General features: G+C 35.0%; 1 protein-coding gene across 4 annotated transcripts in view; it reads right to left on the bottom strand.

Annotated features, from left to right (window-relative positions):
- Positions 1 to 14,576, bottom strand: part of LOC109094618 (neurofibromin) — a 68,909-nt gene extending 54,333 nt beyond the window's left edge. For 3 of the 4 annotated variants that reach the window (XM_042771345.1, XM_042771344.1, XM_042771343.1), the window contains exons 1-17: positions 14,279 to 14,575; positions 8,724 to 8,867; positions 8,402 to 8,479; positions 6,569 to 6,759; positions 6,256 to 6,362; positions 5,941 to 6,008; positions 5,756 to 5,831; positions 5,491 to 5,648; positions 5,143 to 5,316; positions 4,896 to 5,024; positions 4,509 to 4,583; positions 3,349 to 3,480; positions 3,074 to 3,199; positions 2,526 to 2,639; positions 1,946 to 2,025; positions 1,739 to 1,862; positions 1,374 to 1,620 (exon numbers count right to left, since the gene is read on the bottom strand). In XM_042771345.1, coding sequence (XP_042627279.1) covers positions 1,374 to 1,620; positions 1,739 to 1,862; positions 1,946 to 2,025; positions 2,526 to 2,639; positions 3,074 to 3,199; positions 3,349 to 3,480; positions 4,509 to 4,583; positions 4,896 to 5,024; positions 5,143 to 5,316; positions 5,491 to 5,648; positions 5,756 to 5,831; positions 5,941 to 6,008; positions 6,256 to 6,362; positions 6,569 to 6,759; positions 8,402 to 8,479; positions 8,724 to 8,867; positions 14,279 to 14,338 — 2,083 coding nt within the window. In that variant the 5' untranslated portion in view covers positions 14,339 to 14,575. Of the gene's footprint in view, positions 1 to 1,373; positions 1,621 to 1,738; positions 1,863 to 1,945; positions 2,026 to 2,525; positions 2,640 to 3,073; positions 3,200 to 3,348; positions 3,481 to 4,508; positions 4,584 to 4,895; positions 5,025 to 5,142; positions 5,317 to 5,490; positions 5,649 to 5,755; positions 5,832 to 5,940; positions 6,009 to 6,255; positions 6,363 to 6,568; positions 6,760 to 8,401; positions 8,480 to 8,723; positions 8,868 to 14,278 lie in introns of all 4 variants that reach the window. The other variant, XM_042771342.1, reaches the window with a different exon arrangement.
- Positions 14,577 to 17,265: the final 2,689 nt, after the last annotated feature.

Below are 17,265 nucleotides of genomic sequence, written 5' to 3' on the forward strand. Positions count from 1 at the left end.
TTTATTCCTGTGATGCAAAGCTGAATTTTCAGTATCATTACTCCAGCCTTCAGTGTCACATGTAAACATCCAGTCTATCACATGATCATTGAGAAATCATTCTAATATTCTGATTTATTATGAGTGTTGGAAACAGTTCTGCTGTCTAATATATTTGATGAATAAAAGGTTAAAAAGAACGGCATTTATTCAAAATTTCTAATAATATATATTCTAATAATATATTTTCTTTACTATCACTTTTTATCAATTTAACACATCCTTGTTGAATAAAAGTATTGATTTTATTTAAAAAAAAAGAAAAAAAATTACTGACCCCAAATTACTGACCAGTAGTGTATATTGTTATTACAAAATATTTATATTTTTAAAAACATAGCTTCTTTTTTTTTTTTTTTTTTTTACTTTTATTCATCAAAGGTATCCTAAAAAAAGTATCACATGCTCTGAAAAAAAATATTAAGCAGCAGAACTGTTTCCAACTTTGATAATGAATCATCATATTAGAATGATTTCTAAAGGGATATGTGATAATGATCCTAAAAAATTCAGCTTTGCATCACAGAAATAAATGATAATTTAAAGTATAATAAATTAAAAAAAAAAATTCAATTGTAATAATATATCACAATATTACATTTTTTGTCTGTATTTTTGATCAAATAAATGCAGGCTTCATGAGTACTGTGAAACTTCTTTCAAAAACATTAAAAATAGTAATGTTTCCAAAGTTTTGGTCTGTACTGTATAACGTACAATGTCAGTAAATATATATTATATATATATATACACACACACACACACACACACACACACACACACATATATTATACACACACACACACACACATATATCATATATATATATATATATATATATATAAAAATGTATAAATATATATACATATATATATATATTCTTTTATAAATAAAGAAATCCACATAAGTATTCATGAATACTAAATAAAAAATGTATAAATGAATTTATTTACTTAGCCACATTATTAACTGGTATTAACCGATTTACAAAAATATTACCACATTAGTAATTATGGTCATGAATAAATTTATCGAATTGTATATTCAAAATAAATGTATTTAGCTACATCAATATCAAATGCTGTGATAAACAAACAAATAAAATAAGATTAAACATCTCACAACATTACAATATCTATACATGATTTTTTCAGATTTATATTTGAAAGAAATTCTACAGTTTTTCCAGGTGAAACATTTCACAAAACCTCAGACCACAAAATCAGTCCATGTTCACTTCAGTGGCTTTCAACACTAGCTGAATTTGGGGGGGGATACAGTGTCCCTAAAGCTTAAAGCTGTCAGTCTAATCTAGAGACTGTTGTACCACTAACCTGTAGCCATCATATTGCTGACAGAGGCAAGCTCCATAAAGGTGTTGTAGTTGGGCAGGACCGTGTGCACAGGCAGCTCGTCCACACTGCAGCGGATGTCCGCCTCCTCACAGAGATGCCGGAAACAGGACATGGCCACCAGCACAGCCTCTGCGTCAGGGCTCCACAGGAAGGTGTAGAGACACACCTCCAGCTTGGTCTGAGCCTGTCTGCTGATGGAGATGAGACTGCCCTGTGTGGCACACTCCTGCACACCAACGAGACATGAATGAGAACATTTTATCTGAGTGGATCATTTTCACAGATTTCAGAATGAATTTATGATACATTTAGATGTTCCATGTTGAGACAGCATATGTGTTTACCTTGTTCTTTAGGAGAAACCTGTTTCTACATATGAGAATCTCCCTGAGCCACTTCAGTATCTCTGTACTGTTGATCATCTGATGTCCAATCAGCTTCATGCAGATCAGAAATAAGACCTGGGAGCTGAGAGGGGAGTAAGGACAATATAGTCAGATAATCTTTTCACTTGCCTACTTAACAACCTCACCCAATCTCTTTATACCCACCTGATGTCCCAGAAGGTCTCAATGGGTGCGTCAGGGTTCCACAGCTCAATCGTTTCTGGCTGATGTAACACCAACAGTGCCTGGGTGAGAATACAAGAATGAGTAAATGAGATGTCTTTATAAAAAAATATATAATATGTATGTATGTATGCATGCATGCATGCATGCATGCATGTATGTATGTATGTATGTATGTATGTATATATATATATGTGTGTGTGTGTGTGGTGTGTGTGTGTGTGACATACATTGTATATATATATATATATATATATATATATATATATATATACATACATACATACATACATACATATATATACACATACATATACATATATATATATATATATATATATACATACATACATACATACATACATAAATACATATATGTATTTTTTTATGTGCTTTTGCCATTTTTAAAAGGTTTTGTTTTAATATTCCTATTAAGCTTTATTTTAGTTTTAGTAATTTTAGTAGAATCTTATATTTAATTTTAATTTTTTATAACATTTTTAAGTTTTAGTTTTTGGTTAACAATACCAAATAAGAGGTTCAAAGAAACAAACAGTCTTACCTCCATGGCTTCCTGTGAAAGCTCAGTACTGTGGTTGAGAGGAACCAGCTGGACCAGACCTTTGATGAGCTCAGCTGTGCTGTTCTGGATCTCTTGACCGGGTTTCCCTGGGTTCTGATGGTGAGAAAATGTAATTAGTGGAGTTAAATTTGATCAGAATCATCCTTAAACTACAAGTCTATTGGTAAGCTAAGATATTTAGCCAGACCGTTGTAGGCCAAATCACAGTTCATATCAAATCATGTTAAGGAAAGACTGTGAAAAAGAACCAGTCTGTTTCAGAAAAATTAAAAACTAAAAAAGCAAAAAGAATTAAATAAATAAACAAACAGGTAAATCCTAATATGGATAATCCAGGAAAGGAACCAGTCAGAGAAAACAAACACTGCTGGATTGGAGCATATTTTCAGAAAAGGCAAGATGTCAAAGGTGACAGGTTCAACTTTTCTGACATTAAAATACTTTCTACAGCCATACAAAAGGTAACTCATCATAATTTTAACAGAAGCTAAATGACTATTTCATACATATTCCCACCAAAAACTCACGTGCAGCATTAATTTGGGGTCAGCGTGGATGAGTTTGACCAGGGCCAGCAGCAGAGAACGTGAGTCAAGGTCAGTGGACTTCTCCTTGAACTTTAAACTAGTCATTTTCTCTTTGAAAGTCAGACTCTGCAAAAAAAAAAAAAAAAAAAAAAAAAAAAAAAAAAAAAAGAAGCAACTTTAACAACAAAAAACAAACAAGACCAGTGCTTTTCTATACATCATTAACTGTATGGATGATTATGTGGCTCAATGTATAGCATTAGTGTGTGTCTCACTGATGTCATCCTCAGAGGTGGATGGGCACCGAGGCTCTGAACCACTCGACCCAATGTGTCTGCAAACATGGTGCGCAGTTCTCCTGAGTAGCAGTAGATGGCGTCAATCTTCGGCCACCAGTCCAGGTGTGACTAGCAAGAACATGAATGTGAAACATTAAAATCTATGTAAAGCAATATTAAATATGTGTTCAGAGTCTGTCACACCACAGAAAAATGTGTTATTAACAACCCACCCAAATTTGAATGATATAAAAAAAAAAAAGCAGTAGTCTCTGCTCTCAAATGCTGGGGCCGTATCCGCTGTCAGTGCTGAAACCACGCCCACTCGAAGGAAAGCTGCCGCCTCTCTCAACTGTCAAATATCGCTACAACCTGAATAGATGCTGCCTCTAACAGCTTAATTGGATTTACACAGCCATACATGCAATTACATGATGAAGGCATAGCTAGCTAGCAAACAGTAATGTCAGTAACTTGCTATTGAGCGGTTGAACCACTGATGCTAATGCGCTCTAGTTGTTATAGTGTTAGGGGAATCGTGCATCATCAAAACATGATTTCAGGCCCGCCCAAAAAATCCTGAACACAAAAATGGTAAAAAAAAAACTGTTTAACGTTCTAACTCCACAATTCAGTACTACATACTTCACACTCTTTGTAACATGTTTTCAGCAATACATTTCTAACATTTCTATTGTGTATAGAAACAATTCTCTGAATTGCCTTTACACAGACATTAATAAGCAATAAAGTGCTAAATTAGTGCACTTCTATAGCAACACTGGCAGCGGTTTCATTGTTGGAAGTTGCTAGAAGGCATTCTTTCTGATGGATCCACTAACATTATTGGTGGGCTATGTAAATGGCCATAAAAAAAATCTGATCACATTTGACATGAATTGCTGGTAAAAAATAAGATTTTGCTGCTAAACATTAACATTATGCATGCCTGTATATAAATTACAGAATCACAAAATGCATTTTATCCTGAACAATCATCAATACTCATGCAGAATGCTGACACTTTCTGAGATAATTTATTTGCATTATTGGTCTATCAATTATTTAAAGTTGCTTCTCATTTGCAAAATTAATTATATGCATAAAATTTTCATATTTTTGCATTGCGTGAATGTCCATACAGAGATCATACTTACATTGGTGATAATTTTGTGCAGGGAGTTGACCAGGACAAAATGGAAGGTAGGAGGAGAAGTCGAAGCCAGGCATACCTAGCAAAGAAATCAATTTATAAAAAAAAAAAAAAAAAAAAAAAAAAAAAAAGAAGAATCCAATATTTCAGAATTTTCAGCCTACATATTATGTGTGTGTGTGTGTGTGTGTGTGTGTGTGTGTGTGTGTGTGTGTGTCAATTATGGTTACGGCAATGATTTTAAATTTGTCCTGAAATGAATGTTGACTAGTTCAGTATGCTGTGATAGTAATAATATTAAATCTTTGGTTAGTGATTGTCTATTATTTGCTATAATGTTGTACAATGCTGCAAAATGCTTGACACTCTAAGATTTAATAAACAAGCTTGCCTTAAAATGCTGGTTGTTACGAGGACTGACACGATAACATGACACAAAGCAGTCAATCATCAAATCCACATCGGCACTCTGGCAGCCCGCACCCCTTGAGAATGGCTTAGTAGGGTTAAACAGAAGACCCTGAGGGAGAAGAGAGAGTAAAGTTACACAAAACTAGAAACACAAGAATAAATGTTCTTCATTCCCTTCAGACATGTATTGCTATGTAACTATTTACTCAAAAAATGGTCCTCCTCACCTTAAGGTCCATGACGATGGACTGAACTAGGAGAAAGATGACAGAATTGTCCTCCCAGTTGATGTAGGTGCAGGCTTTGCAGAGTTTGACGCATGCGACAGCCGCACTCTCGGTCAACTGTCTGCTGCTGCTGTGTTGTCCCAGAGCCTTCCGTAGACTGTCCACAAATGACTTCTGTTGAAGACAAAAAAAATCAGCTAGGTTTGTCTCTAAAAACATTTGTATGCATAAAATATATGTCTGTGATTGATTCCAATGCTCAACTAAACATAAAAGACTTTGGAAACAACAGGAGTAGTAAATAAAATATTCATGAATAGAAGTCTAATTCACTGTGTGACCTCTGACCTTGTTAGCTTTCTCCTCCCCCCCTACTTCTTTGGTGATGCTCTGAGTGATCTCTGGACAGAGGATGAGGAGGATGATCTGTAGCGGCCACACAGCAGCCTTTCTCTTTGCGCTCTCTGCAAAACTGTCCACCAGGTCGAACAGTTTTTCTGCACAGTCTGTATACACAGAAACACACAGTATAATCTTTACACATGTAAACTTGGACTTCATTAAGCAATCTAGTAAAAAAGTCAGTCTGGATATGAGTTATGGTGTCACTAACCAGCCATATCGGCCTGGGGTCTCTGATAGAGCATAGTAAACTCATCAGGGTAGTGTTCAACCCAGTTCCAGAAAGCCTGACACAAACATATCAGATAAATTTACTATTATTACCTTCAATAAGATGACAATTATTAAAGCAAGAAACTTTTTTTTAATCTATTGTACTGTTTACAAAATACATACCTTTTCCAAACTGCTGATTACTGCAAGTTGAGCTGGCTTTTTCAAAGATTTGAATTTAAGTACTGTTTCTAAAGAGAATATGCAGGAAGTTATCAAGCAGTTTTAGACCATATGTCTATTTAAATACAATTATTTAAAATTATTTATACACTACATATTTATTTACATTTATGTGTTGTTTAATGCTTGCACTGTGCCATATTTTGATTCTGATTTTAACGGTGCAGCTTTAGACTACCCATAAAATTCATCATCAACGATAAACTTTCAGAATACGGAGGCAATAAAATCTTTATAAAATAGAGCATGCTTTACCTTGTAGGAGTCTCTTTAATTTGGAGCAGTCTACATTGATATACTGGATGAGCTCAATGTCATGGACATCCACTGTGTCCTCTGTACAAACTGTGAGCTCTTGCAACCTATTAAGAGACATTGGTACATTAAAGTCAATAATTTTAGCTGTTAAATTTGTAGTCAACCAAGTAAAACAGCCCAGCATTAGGCTTACAATGTGCAAAATAAGTGATTTTTTAGTTACTATGGGGGTGTTTTGGGGGCTGATTCACACAATGAAAGAGGTCCTAGAACAAAGCCCTGTGGAACCCCCAGTGTGTTAGAAAGCTACCTGGTGGAGATACGACTGAAGACGGCATTGAAGTTGTTGCAGCTGAGAGAGAAAAGCACGGCAGAGGCAGAACTGCGCAGCTGAGCAGCATGTTGCTGGCCCTCACGGTACGAGTGCAGGAAGTGGCAGATTTCAGGGAGCAACTGTTTTACCAACATGGCCTCATCCAGCCTCAGGCAGTCCTTGGGTTGCTGATGATGCACACAAATACACAGTATACTTTATTATTTCTATTCTCTTTTTATAAGCTGTGCTGCACCATACTGTGTTTGTAACATTAAATAACATCTACTGTGTTGCAAGCTGAAGACCAAACTAAAACTACAGCGAGTAAAAAGTGCTTCAGGATCAGCAGCATGCAGGAAAGGGGGAAGAGAACAGAAATGAAATCCAATGACAGAGCACCGAACAAACACATTAGTGGATCAATGTACTGCACGCATACTGGGTCAATCTAAAAGCCCTAAATGTGTAACAATGGCAGAGGGGAAGTTATATACTATAGGGCAAAAATTAAAGACAACCAAAACTAGTTAAAGAATAAAGTGTTTAGTTGTGTTGAAGGTTGTTTAGTGAACAAATTAAATCCTGAACATCATGGAAGAAAAATGTTTTTTCTTTATGTATACCTCCCCATATCAATGACATAAAAAGAATTTTGAAAAAAACAGAAGACGACAGTGAACAGCTGTGTAAAATCTGGGCAAGCGAAAATTAATAATCTATACAGGAAAATCCAGACAATCTCAAGACGAGGAAACACCTGCAAATGTAATAATCTCCTGACAGGGCCAGTTCAGAGCCCTCTGTCTGGGAGCAGAAGCTAAAGATTTAATTGTTTTACCAGGACTCTGTGTCTAAGACTTTCATGAGTACATGAGTTCATGAGAAATCAAAAAACATTTCTGGACAGTTTCTGCTTTTTGAGACCAGAAAATATCTCTGCCCCTATGATGTTCCTATAAAGTAATTCAAACTCATGTTACTAATTAGCTAGCAAACTGAAATGACTAGTCATTTCACACTACTGTTCAAAAGTTTGGGGTCGGTAAGATTTTCTCATGCTTTTCAAAGAAGTTTCTTATGCTCATCCAGGCTGCATTTATTTGATCAAAAATACAGGACAAAACTTTAATATTTTTAAATATTATTATTAATTTCTATTTTTTAAATATATTACAATTCTATTTTAATATATTTTATTTTTGTGATTTTTGTGCAAAGTTGAATTTTCAGTAGCCATTGCTCCAGTCTTCAGTGTTTTTTCAGGATTCTTGAATGAACAAAAAGTTCAAAAGAACAACATTTACTTTTGTAACATTAAAAATGCTGTTTATGTGACTTTTGAATTTTTACTGATCCCAAACCTTTGAATGGTAGTGTACCATTTCAATTATACCATGGCATGGTTAAAAACTTTATTCTGTTTGTTTGATAGTTGAGATTCCAAGATGTTGATTCATTTTCTATAACCATGCTGCTATGAAGCAGTTCCAGTTTCACCACATTCAGTTTATTTCTACATCCTAGCATAGTAAAAGAAACAGACTAATAGTGGTCAAGATCAGATTAGAAAAAAGATTCTATAATAGTCCAAACCATTTAGATTTTTACCTAAAAATTACTTTCAATATCTATAAAAATCTGTAATAAAATCTATGAAATCTGGAAATTGGATAGGCAATAATGAAACAATTGTGATTGTAAAGCAATTTTGCATTGCATTCAGCAACAAAGGTGAAACCACAGCAAGAAACAATGCTGTTAAAGGCAGGACGTAAGACAGTCAAAACAAGCGACAAAGTTCACTGTGAGATAGGACAAGTTGCTCACCCCTGCCAAACACTTCTCCAGTGTGTCCAGGATAATCAGCTGGGAGAGGTAGAGGTTCTTCTCGGCTAGACTAGAAGACTAGAAGACACTTATCTCAATTGATTGCAATAGAGTTTGAAATGACCATGTTCCTAAGCTAACAGTGTGACACTCTAAGCATAAAAACACAACACAGGCAAATATTTGTTAAGATGGTTCATTTTTTTTTTCAGGCTTTAGCCTACATATTTTCAGAAATTAATTAATTAAATAAACATTTATCTGCCATCTTGGATTTATTTGTGCAAAGTCAAGGCAATGAATGTTATAGACATGGACTTACCATGTTGTTCACATTTTTGAGTATGTTGGTCAGACCGTTGATGACGAGAGCAAATTTGTACTTGGAGATGTTGATCAAACATTCTTTATTGTGCTCTGTACTCACTTTGGAGTGGGTGCTCTGCTGTCCTGTTTTAATTGGGAGCTGTGAGTGAGAGACAGAGAGAAAAAAACAGCAACTGAAACCATCATACTCTGCAAAGGATGCAATGAAATCTATCATAGCTTTGACCAACAGTCAAACTATATGTTTTGTAAAAGCTGATGCCAGTATCTAGACTAGAGAGCAGGCTGATAAAAATTATGATACACATGACCGTGATGTTTGGGGGCAATTTTTTTTATGTGAAAACTGTAAAAAAGTAATATTGTGTGACTGTTTTCTATTTTAAAGTATTTTAAAATGTAATTAGTTTATTTACTTCTCTAGTCTTCAGTGTCCCATGATCCTTAAGAAATCATTCTAATATGCTGATTTGCTGCTCAAGAAACATGTCTGATTATGATTTTGAATGTTGGAAACAGTTGTGCTGCTTTTGCGAAAACCATAATAAATTTTTTGTTCCTGGATTCTTTGAATAGAAAGTTTAAAAAAACAGCATTTATTTGAAATTCAAATCTTTTTTTGACATTATAAATGTCTATACTACAACTTACTTTTGATCAATGTTTAATGTGTCCTTGCTGAATAAAAGCACTAATTTCATTTAAAAAGAAATCTTACTGACCTCAGTCTTTTGAATGGTAGTGTATTTTTAAAGTTGACCAACAGCTGATTTGTTTTCAATTAATTTCAAGTAAATAATAATCAAATCAATTTAAAAAATTAAAGTACAAGTAAACTACAGTCATTAAAAAATAACCCAAAGTTTAAAAATAACCATTTTATTTAGAGTTGTATCAAAGGAAGTTGAGATCTGGTTAACAGGTGTGAGCGCTGGATTCCTGTGGCCCAGCTTTCAAAGCCTGTGTTATGGCTTTATTGAAAGCACTGGGTGGAGAACAGCTTGTAACATGTGGGACGCACAGACTGCAGAGCGAGAGGTCGAACAGTCTTAAATTTGACACACCCACTCCAAAGAGAACATCCAAGTACTTAATGCACCAACCCACCCATCCTGGGTCTAAATGCTCAAACTTTAGGTGTTAAAACAAAGCGCCTCCAGCTCTCCAGACTTCCGCCCTGTGCTTGCACACCTGCGGGCCAGCACATCTGCTCTAGTTCTCTCCAACACACACAAGCAGTTAAAGTCTGTGCAGCGGGAGTGTTAGAGCACACATGGCCTGGCCGTCTAATTGAAGCATATGTGGAGTGAGTGGGTGCAGGCCTCTCCCCCCTCTAAGCATTCCCTGATGAGGAATTGGTCTTCACTGTTTCCAACTACTATGGCTCCTCTCTGGATCAAAAGAACTTTGACTTCAAGAAGTTATACAGCTTGTGAACAACTCATGAATGCCAACAAACTGCTCTAATATATTGAGCTGTGGAGCTTATTTGCCAAAATAAGTTTAAATCAGACTTGTAACATATCCCAATCCTGTCCTCCCCACTTCTCACCATCATTTCCAATCTTTCCTGTACTTTCTATTCAATTAATAGATAAGAAAAAAAAAGCACACCTCCAAATAACATCTGACTCTTCAAAAGTTAAACTCTTCAAAAGTTAAACTCTTCAAAAGTTTGATGTCTAAAAAAAAAAAATTATTATTTAATACTTTTATTAAGCATGGATGCATTAAACTGAACAAAAGTGATCAGTTTTCAATTGTTTTTAACACTGATAATAAGAAATCAGCATATTAGAATGATTTCTGAAGGATCATGTGACACTGAAGACAGAAGATTGCCATCACAGGAATTAATTACATTTTAAAATACATAATAAAATGGAAATTAACTGTGTTAATATTTGTACACATTTTAATAGATTTGTAACAATAATAGTTTCTCACATTTATACAAATCTATATTTTATATTTTACTGTATATACATTTTTGCAGAAGTATTAAGTATCAAAATGAGTAAATCTTGATTTTTTTTTTTTTTTTTTTTTTTTTTAGATTAACTATTCCATTTAAGGTTTGCCTATTTCACAATATTATATTTTGACTATTTTTTTTATAAAAAAAAAACACACCCTTTGAGAACAAAAGACACATTTCAAAAAAAACAAAAAAAAATCGGCCCCAAACTTTTGAAGAGATGAAGTGATGAAACAAATTATATCAATTCATTAAAATCCACTGAATTAAAATTCAGTTAAAAATGAATGAAATGAAAAATTAATCTCAGAAACTATTTTGATAATTATTAAAATAATCAATATATTCACAATGTTGCTAACATTTTAAAACACCAACAAAACCACTTCAAACACACAGTGATTATACTGAATATAATCATTCAAATCCCAAGAACAGATCATCAAAGGTGCCAATTTAACAACTGGACAGTTTAGCAGACTGGACAGTAATAGTCTGTTTCTTTGAGACATACAATTAGTATCACTCAAAAATGTGCCCAAGAAAGATTAAACCTTTTTTAAATCTGATATTTCAGCAAATCTTAGCTCGTAATCTGCTTAAGCTAAGTAGGCCTATATTTGTGGTGCAAGGCCGCCAAGTCACTACTTGCAATGGCCAGTGTATCGGCATCTCAGAAAGACTCTGAGAAACCCTGAGGTTCCCCCCTTCTTTCCGGCCAACTACTGTGTGGCCCTAAGAGAAAAGCGCGTGGCTGGAAATGAAAGTCTCAAGACCGGAGAAGAACCGGCGCACACACTGTCTGTTTACTCATAAAACACATGCACTCTCACAGAACACACAGCCCAGCCCTGTTGACATCCATTTTAATGCAGGATGCCGACGGACAGTGAGTACTTTGTTTCCCAGGAATGGTTTAAAATTCCAGAAAGGTCAGGGACCAGTCGCTTCCCTTATGTGCACTTTGGCAGAACCGACCATACTCATGTGTGCTATGGAGAATGGATGATATACTGACCTAAAACACAAAGACAATTAAAAAATATTTCATGTAAATCAACTTTAAAATTACACTTAAATTAAACTTTCCCGGGCCACCATTCAAGAAAAATATGACTTTACACCCCTGTCACATCAGTTGGAAGGGTCCTTCCAAAACGGCAGAACAAAAAAAAGATCATTTAGCCTTTTTCCTGGATATTGTTAAAAGGACAGTTCACCTAAATATGAAAATATTTGTTATCATTTACCAACCTCATGTCATTCTAAACCTGTATGACTTTTTTCTTCTGTAGAACACAAAAGAAAACATTCTGAAGTATGTTGGAATCCAAACAACATTGGGCCCCATGTCAAGACATGTCAGATTTTTTTTTTTTTAAGCTTCTTATAACAAAAATAACTGATCAGAAACTACCTAACAATACCAATAAAGTTCTCTTAATTTCGAAGATCATCCAAAAGAAAAAAATCTTTTCAAGTCATCTTCATAGATGAAAACAAAATCTATGTAAACACTGTATCATCACCTCACATTTCTGACTCAGAACTCTCCCCAGAGAGAGGACAGATTAGTTTTCCATGACCATGCAATGGCATCTGTGAGGTCATTGTTTCAAGGTGCTCTTTGCATTCATACAGCTGCTGACAAGGCAGTAACCACCACTGAGAACTTGCCTATAGCAAGAAAGAAAAAGCCACACATCACTGAGGATCAGCTTTAACAATCGATCCTAGTGTTATCCGGTAGTTTCCATTCATGAATTCTGCAACTTATGATCTGCTTGTAATTGCAGTTGTGGTGAGCAGCTGTCATTCAAGTCATGAAAACCTACAGAGCAAGAAAAGTTCAAGAAGCTTCCCTTGTCAACGTATCATGCTTTTACCAAGCAAGTGCCTTAAGCTCTCTGATCTCAAAAGCACTAAACCGGCTTAGCATAAACTCCTTTTCACACTTTCATTAAACTGTTATGAGCCCCTAAACCACAACACAAACCATACCAAAAGAAAATAAACTAAACACCAAAAAGAAAACCACACCCCTGTGCTAAAAAAAAAAAAAAAAAAACACCATAAAAAACAAAAACAATGAAAATGAAAATGTTTTACTTTAAATTTATATGAAATGCAATTAGTTGAACTTAAAAGTGTTTTCAAATTGGACTTTGTTTGATCTATTGTCTTTGAAATCTAGTTTACGTGTACTGCCTAATGTACAAGCAAGCATTTAAGTAAACAAAACTGTATCTTTTTTTTCTATTGAGGCTTGTATGTTAAGTATTTAAATATATTCATAATTACATATTTGTAATGATGAAATTGCTATTTTGGTACATTTAAAATGTAGTTTTTGCAAATGTAAAACTGAAAAATTAAAATTTAGTACTTTACATGTATCTTAGTCAACACATCGAAGTAACTATTTCTTTACAACACAACAAAAGATAATTAAAACTTAAAATGAAAACATTTAATTTCACATTACTGCAAAATGCACTTTTTTAAATGTATTTCAGTGTGTTAAGGGACAACATGAAAGTGTACTTTTTTTAAGCACACTTAAGTGCACTTTTGTTTCATTAATATTATATCACATGCAAGTACAGTTTTGGAAAATATACCTTTAAGATTTGAAGTACACTACGAATGCACATTCAATACAATTAAGCACATTTCTTTTTAACAAGGGCATGGACAAAAAACAAGCGCTATGGCTGTGACAGCAGGGCCAAAGGGATGCATGTACATCAAAACAGTAAAAAACAAAAAATGCTCATAAATCCCCAGCTATTTAGTACTGACAGTTATTAAAAGTGCACCTATGTATGTTTTTGTTAACGTTTATCTGTCTCTAATTTGTTCCAATAGTATAATAAAATGTCAGAATACTGATGTCACCATGATAGTGTGCATCATTATAATAACTTCCTTCAAAACTGCTATTAACTTCTTTAGATGACACGCTTTTGATTAGCAAAAAACGCTGCGTGCACTTTTAAGGCTCTAAGAAACAGCATCTACAGACAATCATATTAAATTCATGAACAATTACTTATGACAGGCGCCTGTCACAAACCCTTTGCTGTCATTGCCTCCTCAGACTCAGAAGATGCGTTATTTTGCATCCAAAGCCGTCTTAAAGTTTCAGAAATCATTCAAAAACATAGAGCAATGATAAAGTGACATGATTAGTCTTTTAAACAGGGTTGCATGCACAGGACTGTAGGTGCCTGTAGGCTTTTTCAGCTATGCAATTTCATCTCGCTGTATGTCAACAAGCACGGAGGGAGTCTGATTCCTTTTGTTTATATTTAGCCAGTGCGCGCGAGCGACTCAGCTGAACATTCATCAAATCAAACACGACCCCACTGCCCAATATTGGGCTTTATTTGGCTATATTTGGCATCAGGCCTGGATGAAAACATGCACGTAATGTATTTGGCCAGTGCAAGCCCAAAACCACCAGCCTCGCATCTTCAACATAAACAACGCGTATGCGTGCGTATGTATCGTTTGCATGCTCGCTTTTTTGGCCTTGAAATGTCAAATCCCCCCACCAGTGTTTTCTTTACCTGTTCGTCGAATCGATTAATGATGGCCTGGACCCATTCCACGGGCTTGTGCGCCGCCATACTCAGGCGGATGCGCGCGCCGCTATGTCTCCTATCAATCACTTTTGCGATCCCGATTCCAGCTCCCGATTCGCACCTGATGCGACAAATACCCCCTAAACCGCTCCGCAAAATAATCAAGGAAGAGAACGGAGGTGGAGGGAGGAGGGGGGGGGTTGGTTTAGTTTTTCACTTCAAGCATACTCCACCACGCCGCCATGACACACCACCGGAAGTTTGAATCCTCCTCTCTCTCTCTCTCTCTCTCTCTCTCTCTCTCTCTCTCTCTCTCTCTCTCTCTCTCTCTCTCTCTCTGGCTTCAGTCTGAGTGCTGCGCATGCGCAGAAACACTACTGAAGAACTGGACTATTATTACTAGAGAAATAGACAATATATGGGTTGTAGGGTATCTATCTATCTATTTATCTATCTAATCAACTAATAGAATTTGCTGTTTCTGGTTAAATTAATTGCTTTACTATGCACTGATTAAAATACAAATGTTTTTAGACCTTAAAATGTGCCATTATGTAGTAAATTAAAGTACTATTGGGGTTTGTCTATTATTCATACATAACATTCTGATTCAGATCATGTCAAATTATTTAAAAGTATACTTATTCATCTGTGTTTTTCTTGAAATAATAAAACAAAGCTTCTTCGTATTCTTTATTAAGTATTACAATAAATCCCCAAATCATCTAGAGACATTTTGACATTTGAACATGAAATCCTGTTTCATATACAAGTAAATACAATGAGCAATACTATAAAATGTCAATTCGTTTAAAAGAATCAGATTACTTTTTCCTTTAGCAAAACTAACAAACCATTTTTATTTGTTAAATTCAATTATTTAGTTTAATTTTGTAAATGGAAGTCAAAAATAATTATCTTAAATAGTTAAACTTTATAGTGTTCATATAGTTATATTGGACGGATAAATGTTATAGCAATGAAAGGCCGCAGAAGGCTTTAATGAGAAAGTAAAGCAGACCTCTACTGCCACCTTCAGATCTAACACAACGTCAACAGAATGCAGGATTATTATGGTTAACCTACTGTACTTATAGCCACTAGAAGGCGTATGTATCATGGCTGTTTGAAATATTCAGACTTTTGAACAATATATTTATTTTAAAACTTAGGCCTCGCCAATTCATTCTGAATACTTACCGTTCATATATCATACTGAAAAGTATATTCTTTTTTGCTGGAAATGTATTAGAAGGTTCAGTTGCATGTACTGCATTATGAGATGCAGTATTCCACACAATACTATCTGTTGTATAGCTCACTGCTCAGTTTATTTTATTCATACAGAACATTTATCTACTATATACTGCAGTAATAAGAGGTGTATGGTAGCATTCTATTCCACACATTGACGTGTTTTCTTAGGACACCTATTTCAGTGACATATTCCCTTATTATTGAAATTAATTCTTAGATTGTTCACTTGCTCTTCAAAAAAAAAAAAAAAAAAAAAAAAAAAATCACACCAAGGTTATTTTAATTGCATAAGAGAATATACTGTAATTATTTTACATGATGGCCAAGTGTCATTATTTTAACACAGCAATATTGGAAGAACATATGTCAAAGTGCAACTGTCAACAGCACTGAAAAATTTTCACAGGTGATTTACCCATATTATGAATTATTCTTCGCCAAGAGTCTGTACAAATCACTTGCAGCACCTTTAAATTTCACAATAATTGAAGGTCACGTTGATCCACTGATGAAAATTGTGAAAACTGCTGTTTAGTAGTTTTCTACTACAACTTTAATTTAAATGTAGATCTATGCTTTCAAAGCTAGCTTGCTATTGCTAGCCTCTCTAAAATCAGCTACCCTACCTTTAAATGTATAAATAAGAACTATTTCCAGGGTTGACTGCTGATTGTGGTGGAAAAAAAAAACATCTAAACATATTGGCCAGTATGGCTCACAAGATGACAAAAACTTTCATTTTGTTGGCCAATTTACTGACCCACTAACTAGTTTGAAGCATGAATGAAATATTTTGGGTGTGTTACTATAATTTGCAAACATGAAATTGATTTGAGATGTCCTGCAAAAATGTTGTGACAATTATACTGACAGTTTAGAGAATGTGAAGACTGTTTCAACAAAATAAGCCAAAGCGGTTGAGATAAACTGTAAAACTAGCAATGATCAAGTGCAAGATGTTGTATATACGATATATTAGACTCACACATCTTATATAATCTTTTAGTGTTTATTTGATTTATCCTGTTTGCAGAGCTGGGTAGATTACAGGTCCTTCTCAAAAAATTAGCATATTGTGAAAAAGTTCATTATTTTCCATAATGTAATGATAAAAATTAAACTTTCATATATTTTAGATTCATTGCACACCAACTGAAATATTTCAGGTCTTTTATTGTTTTAATACTGATGATTTTGGCATACAGCTCATGAAAACCCAAAATTCCTATCTCAAAAAATTAGCATATCATGAAAAGGTTCTCTAAACGAGCTATTAACCTAATCATCTGAATCAACTAATTAACTCTAAACACCTGCAAAAGATTCCTGAGGCTTTTAAAAACGCCCAGCCTGGTTCATTACTCAAAACTGCAATCATGGGTAAGAGGTTAACCCAGAAGGCCATCATTGACACCCTCAAGCGAGAGGGTAAGACACAGAAAGAAATTTCTGAATGAATAGGCTGTTCCCAGAGTGCTGTATCAAGGCACCTCAGTGGGAAGTCTGTGGGAAGGAAAAAGTGTGGCAAAAAACGCTGCACAACGAGAAGAGGTGACCGGACCCTGAGGAAGATTGTGGAGAAGGACCGATTCCAGACCTTGGGGGACCTGCGGAAGCAGTGGACTGAGTCTGGAGTAGAAACATCCAGAGCCACCGTGCACAGGCGTGTGCTTTTGAACCAGAAACAGCGGCAGAAGCGCCTGACCTGGGCTACA

Source organism: Cyprinus carpio, chromosome A15, assembly GCF_018340385.1.
Source record: "Cyprinus carpio isolate SPL01 chromosome A15, ASM1834038v1, whole genome shotgun sequence".
NCBI lineage: Eukaryota > Metazoa > Chordata > Actinopteri > Cypriniformes > Cyprinidae > Cyprinus > Cyprinus carpio.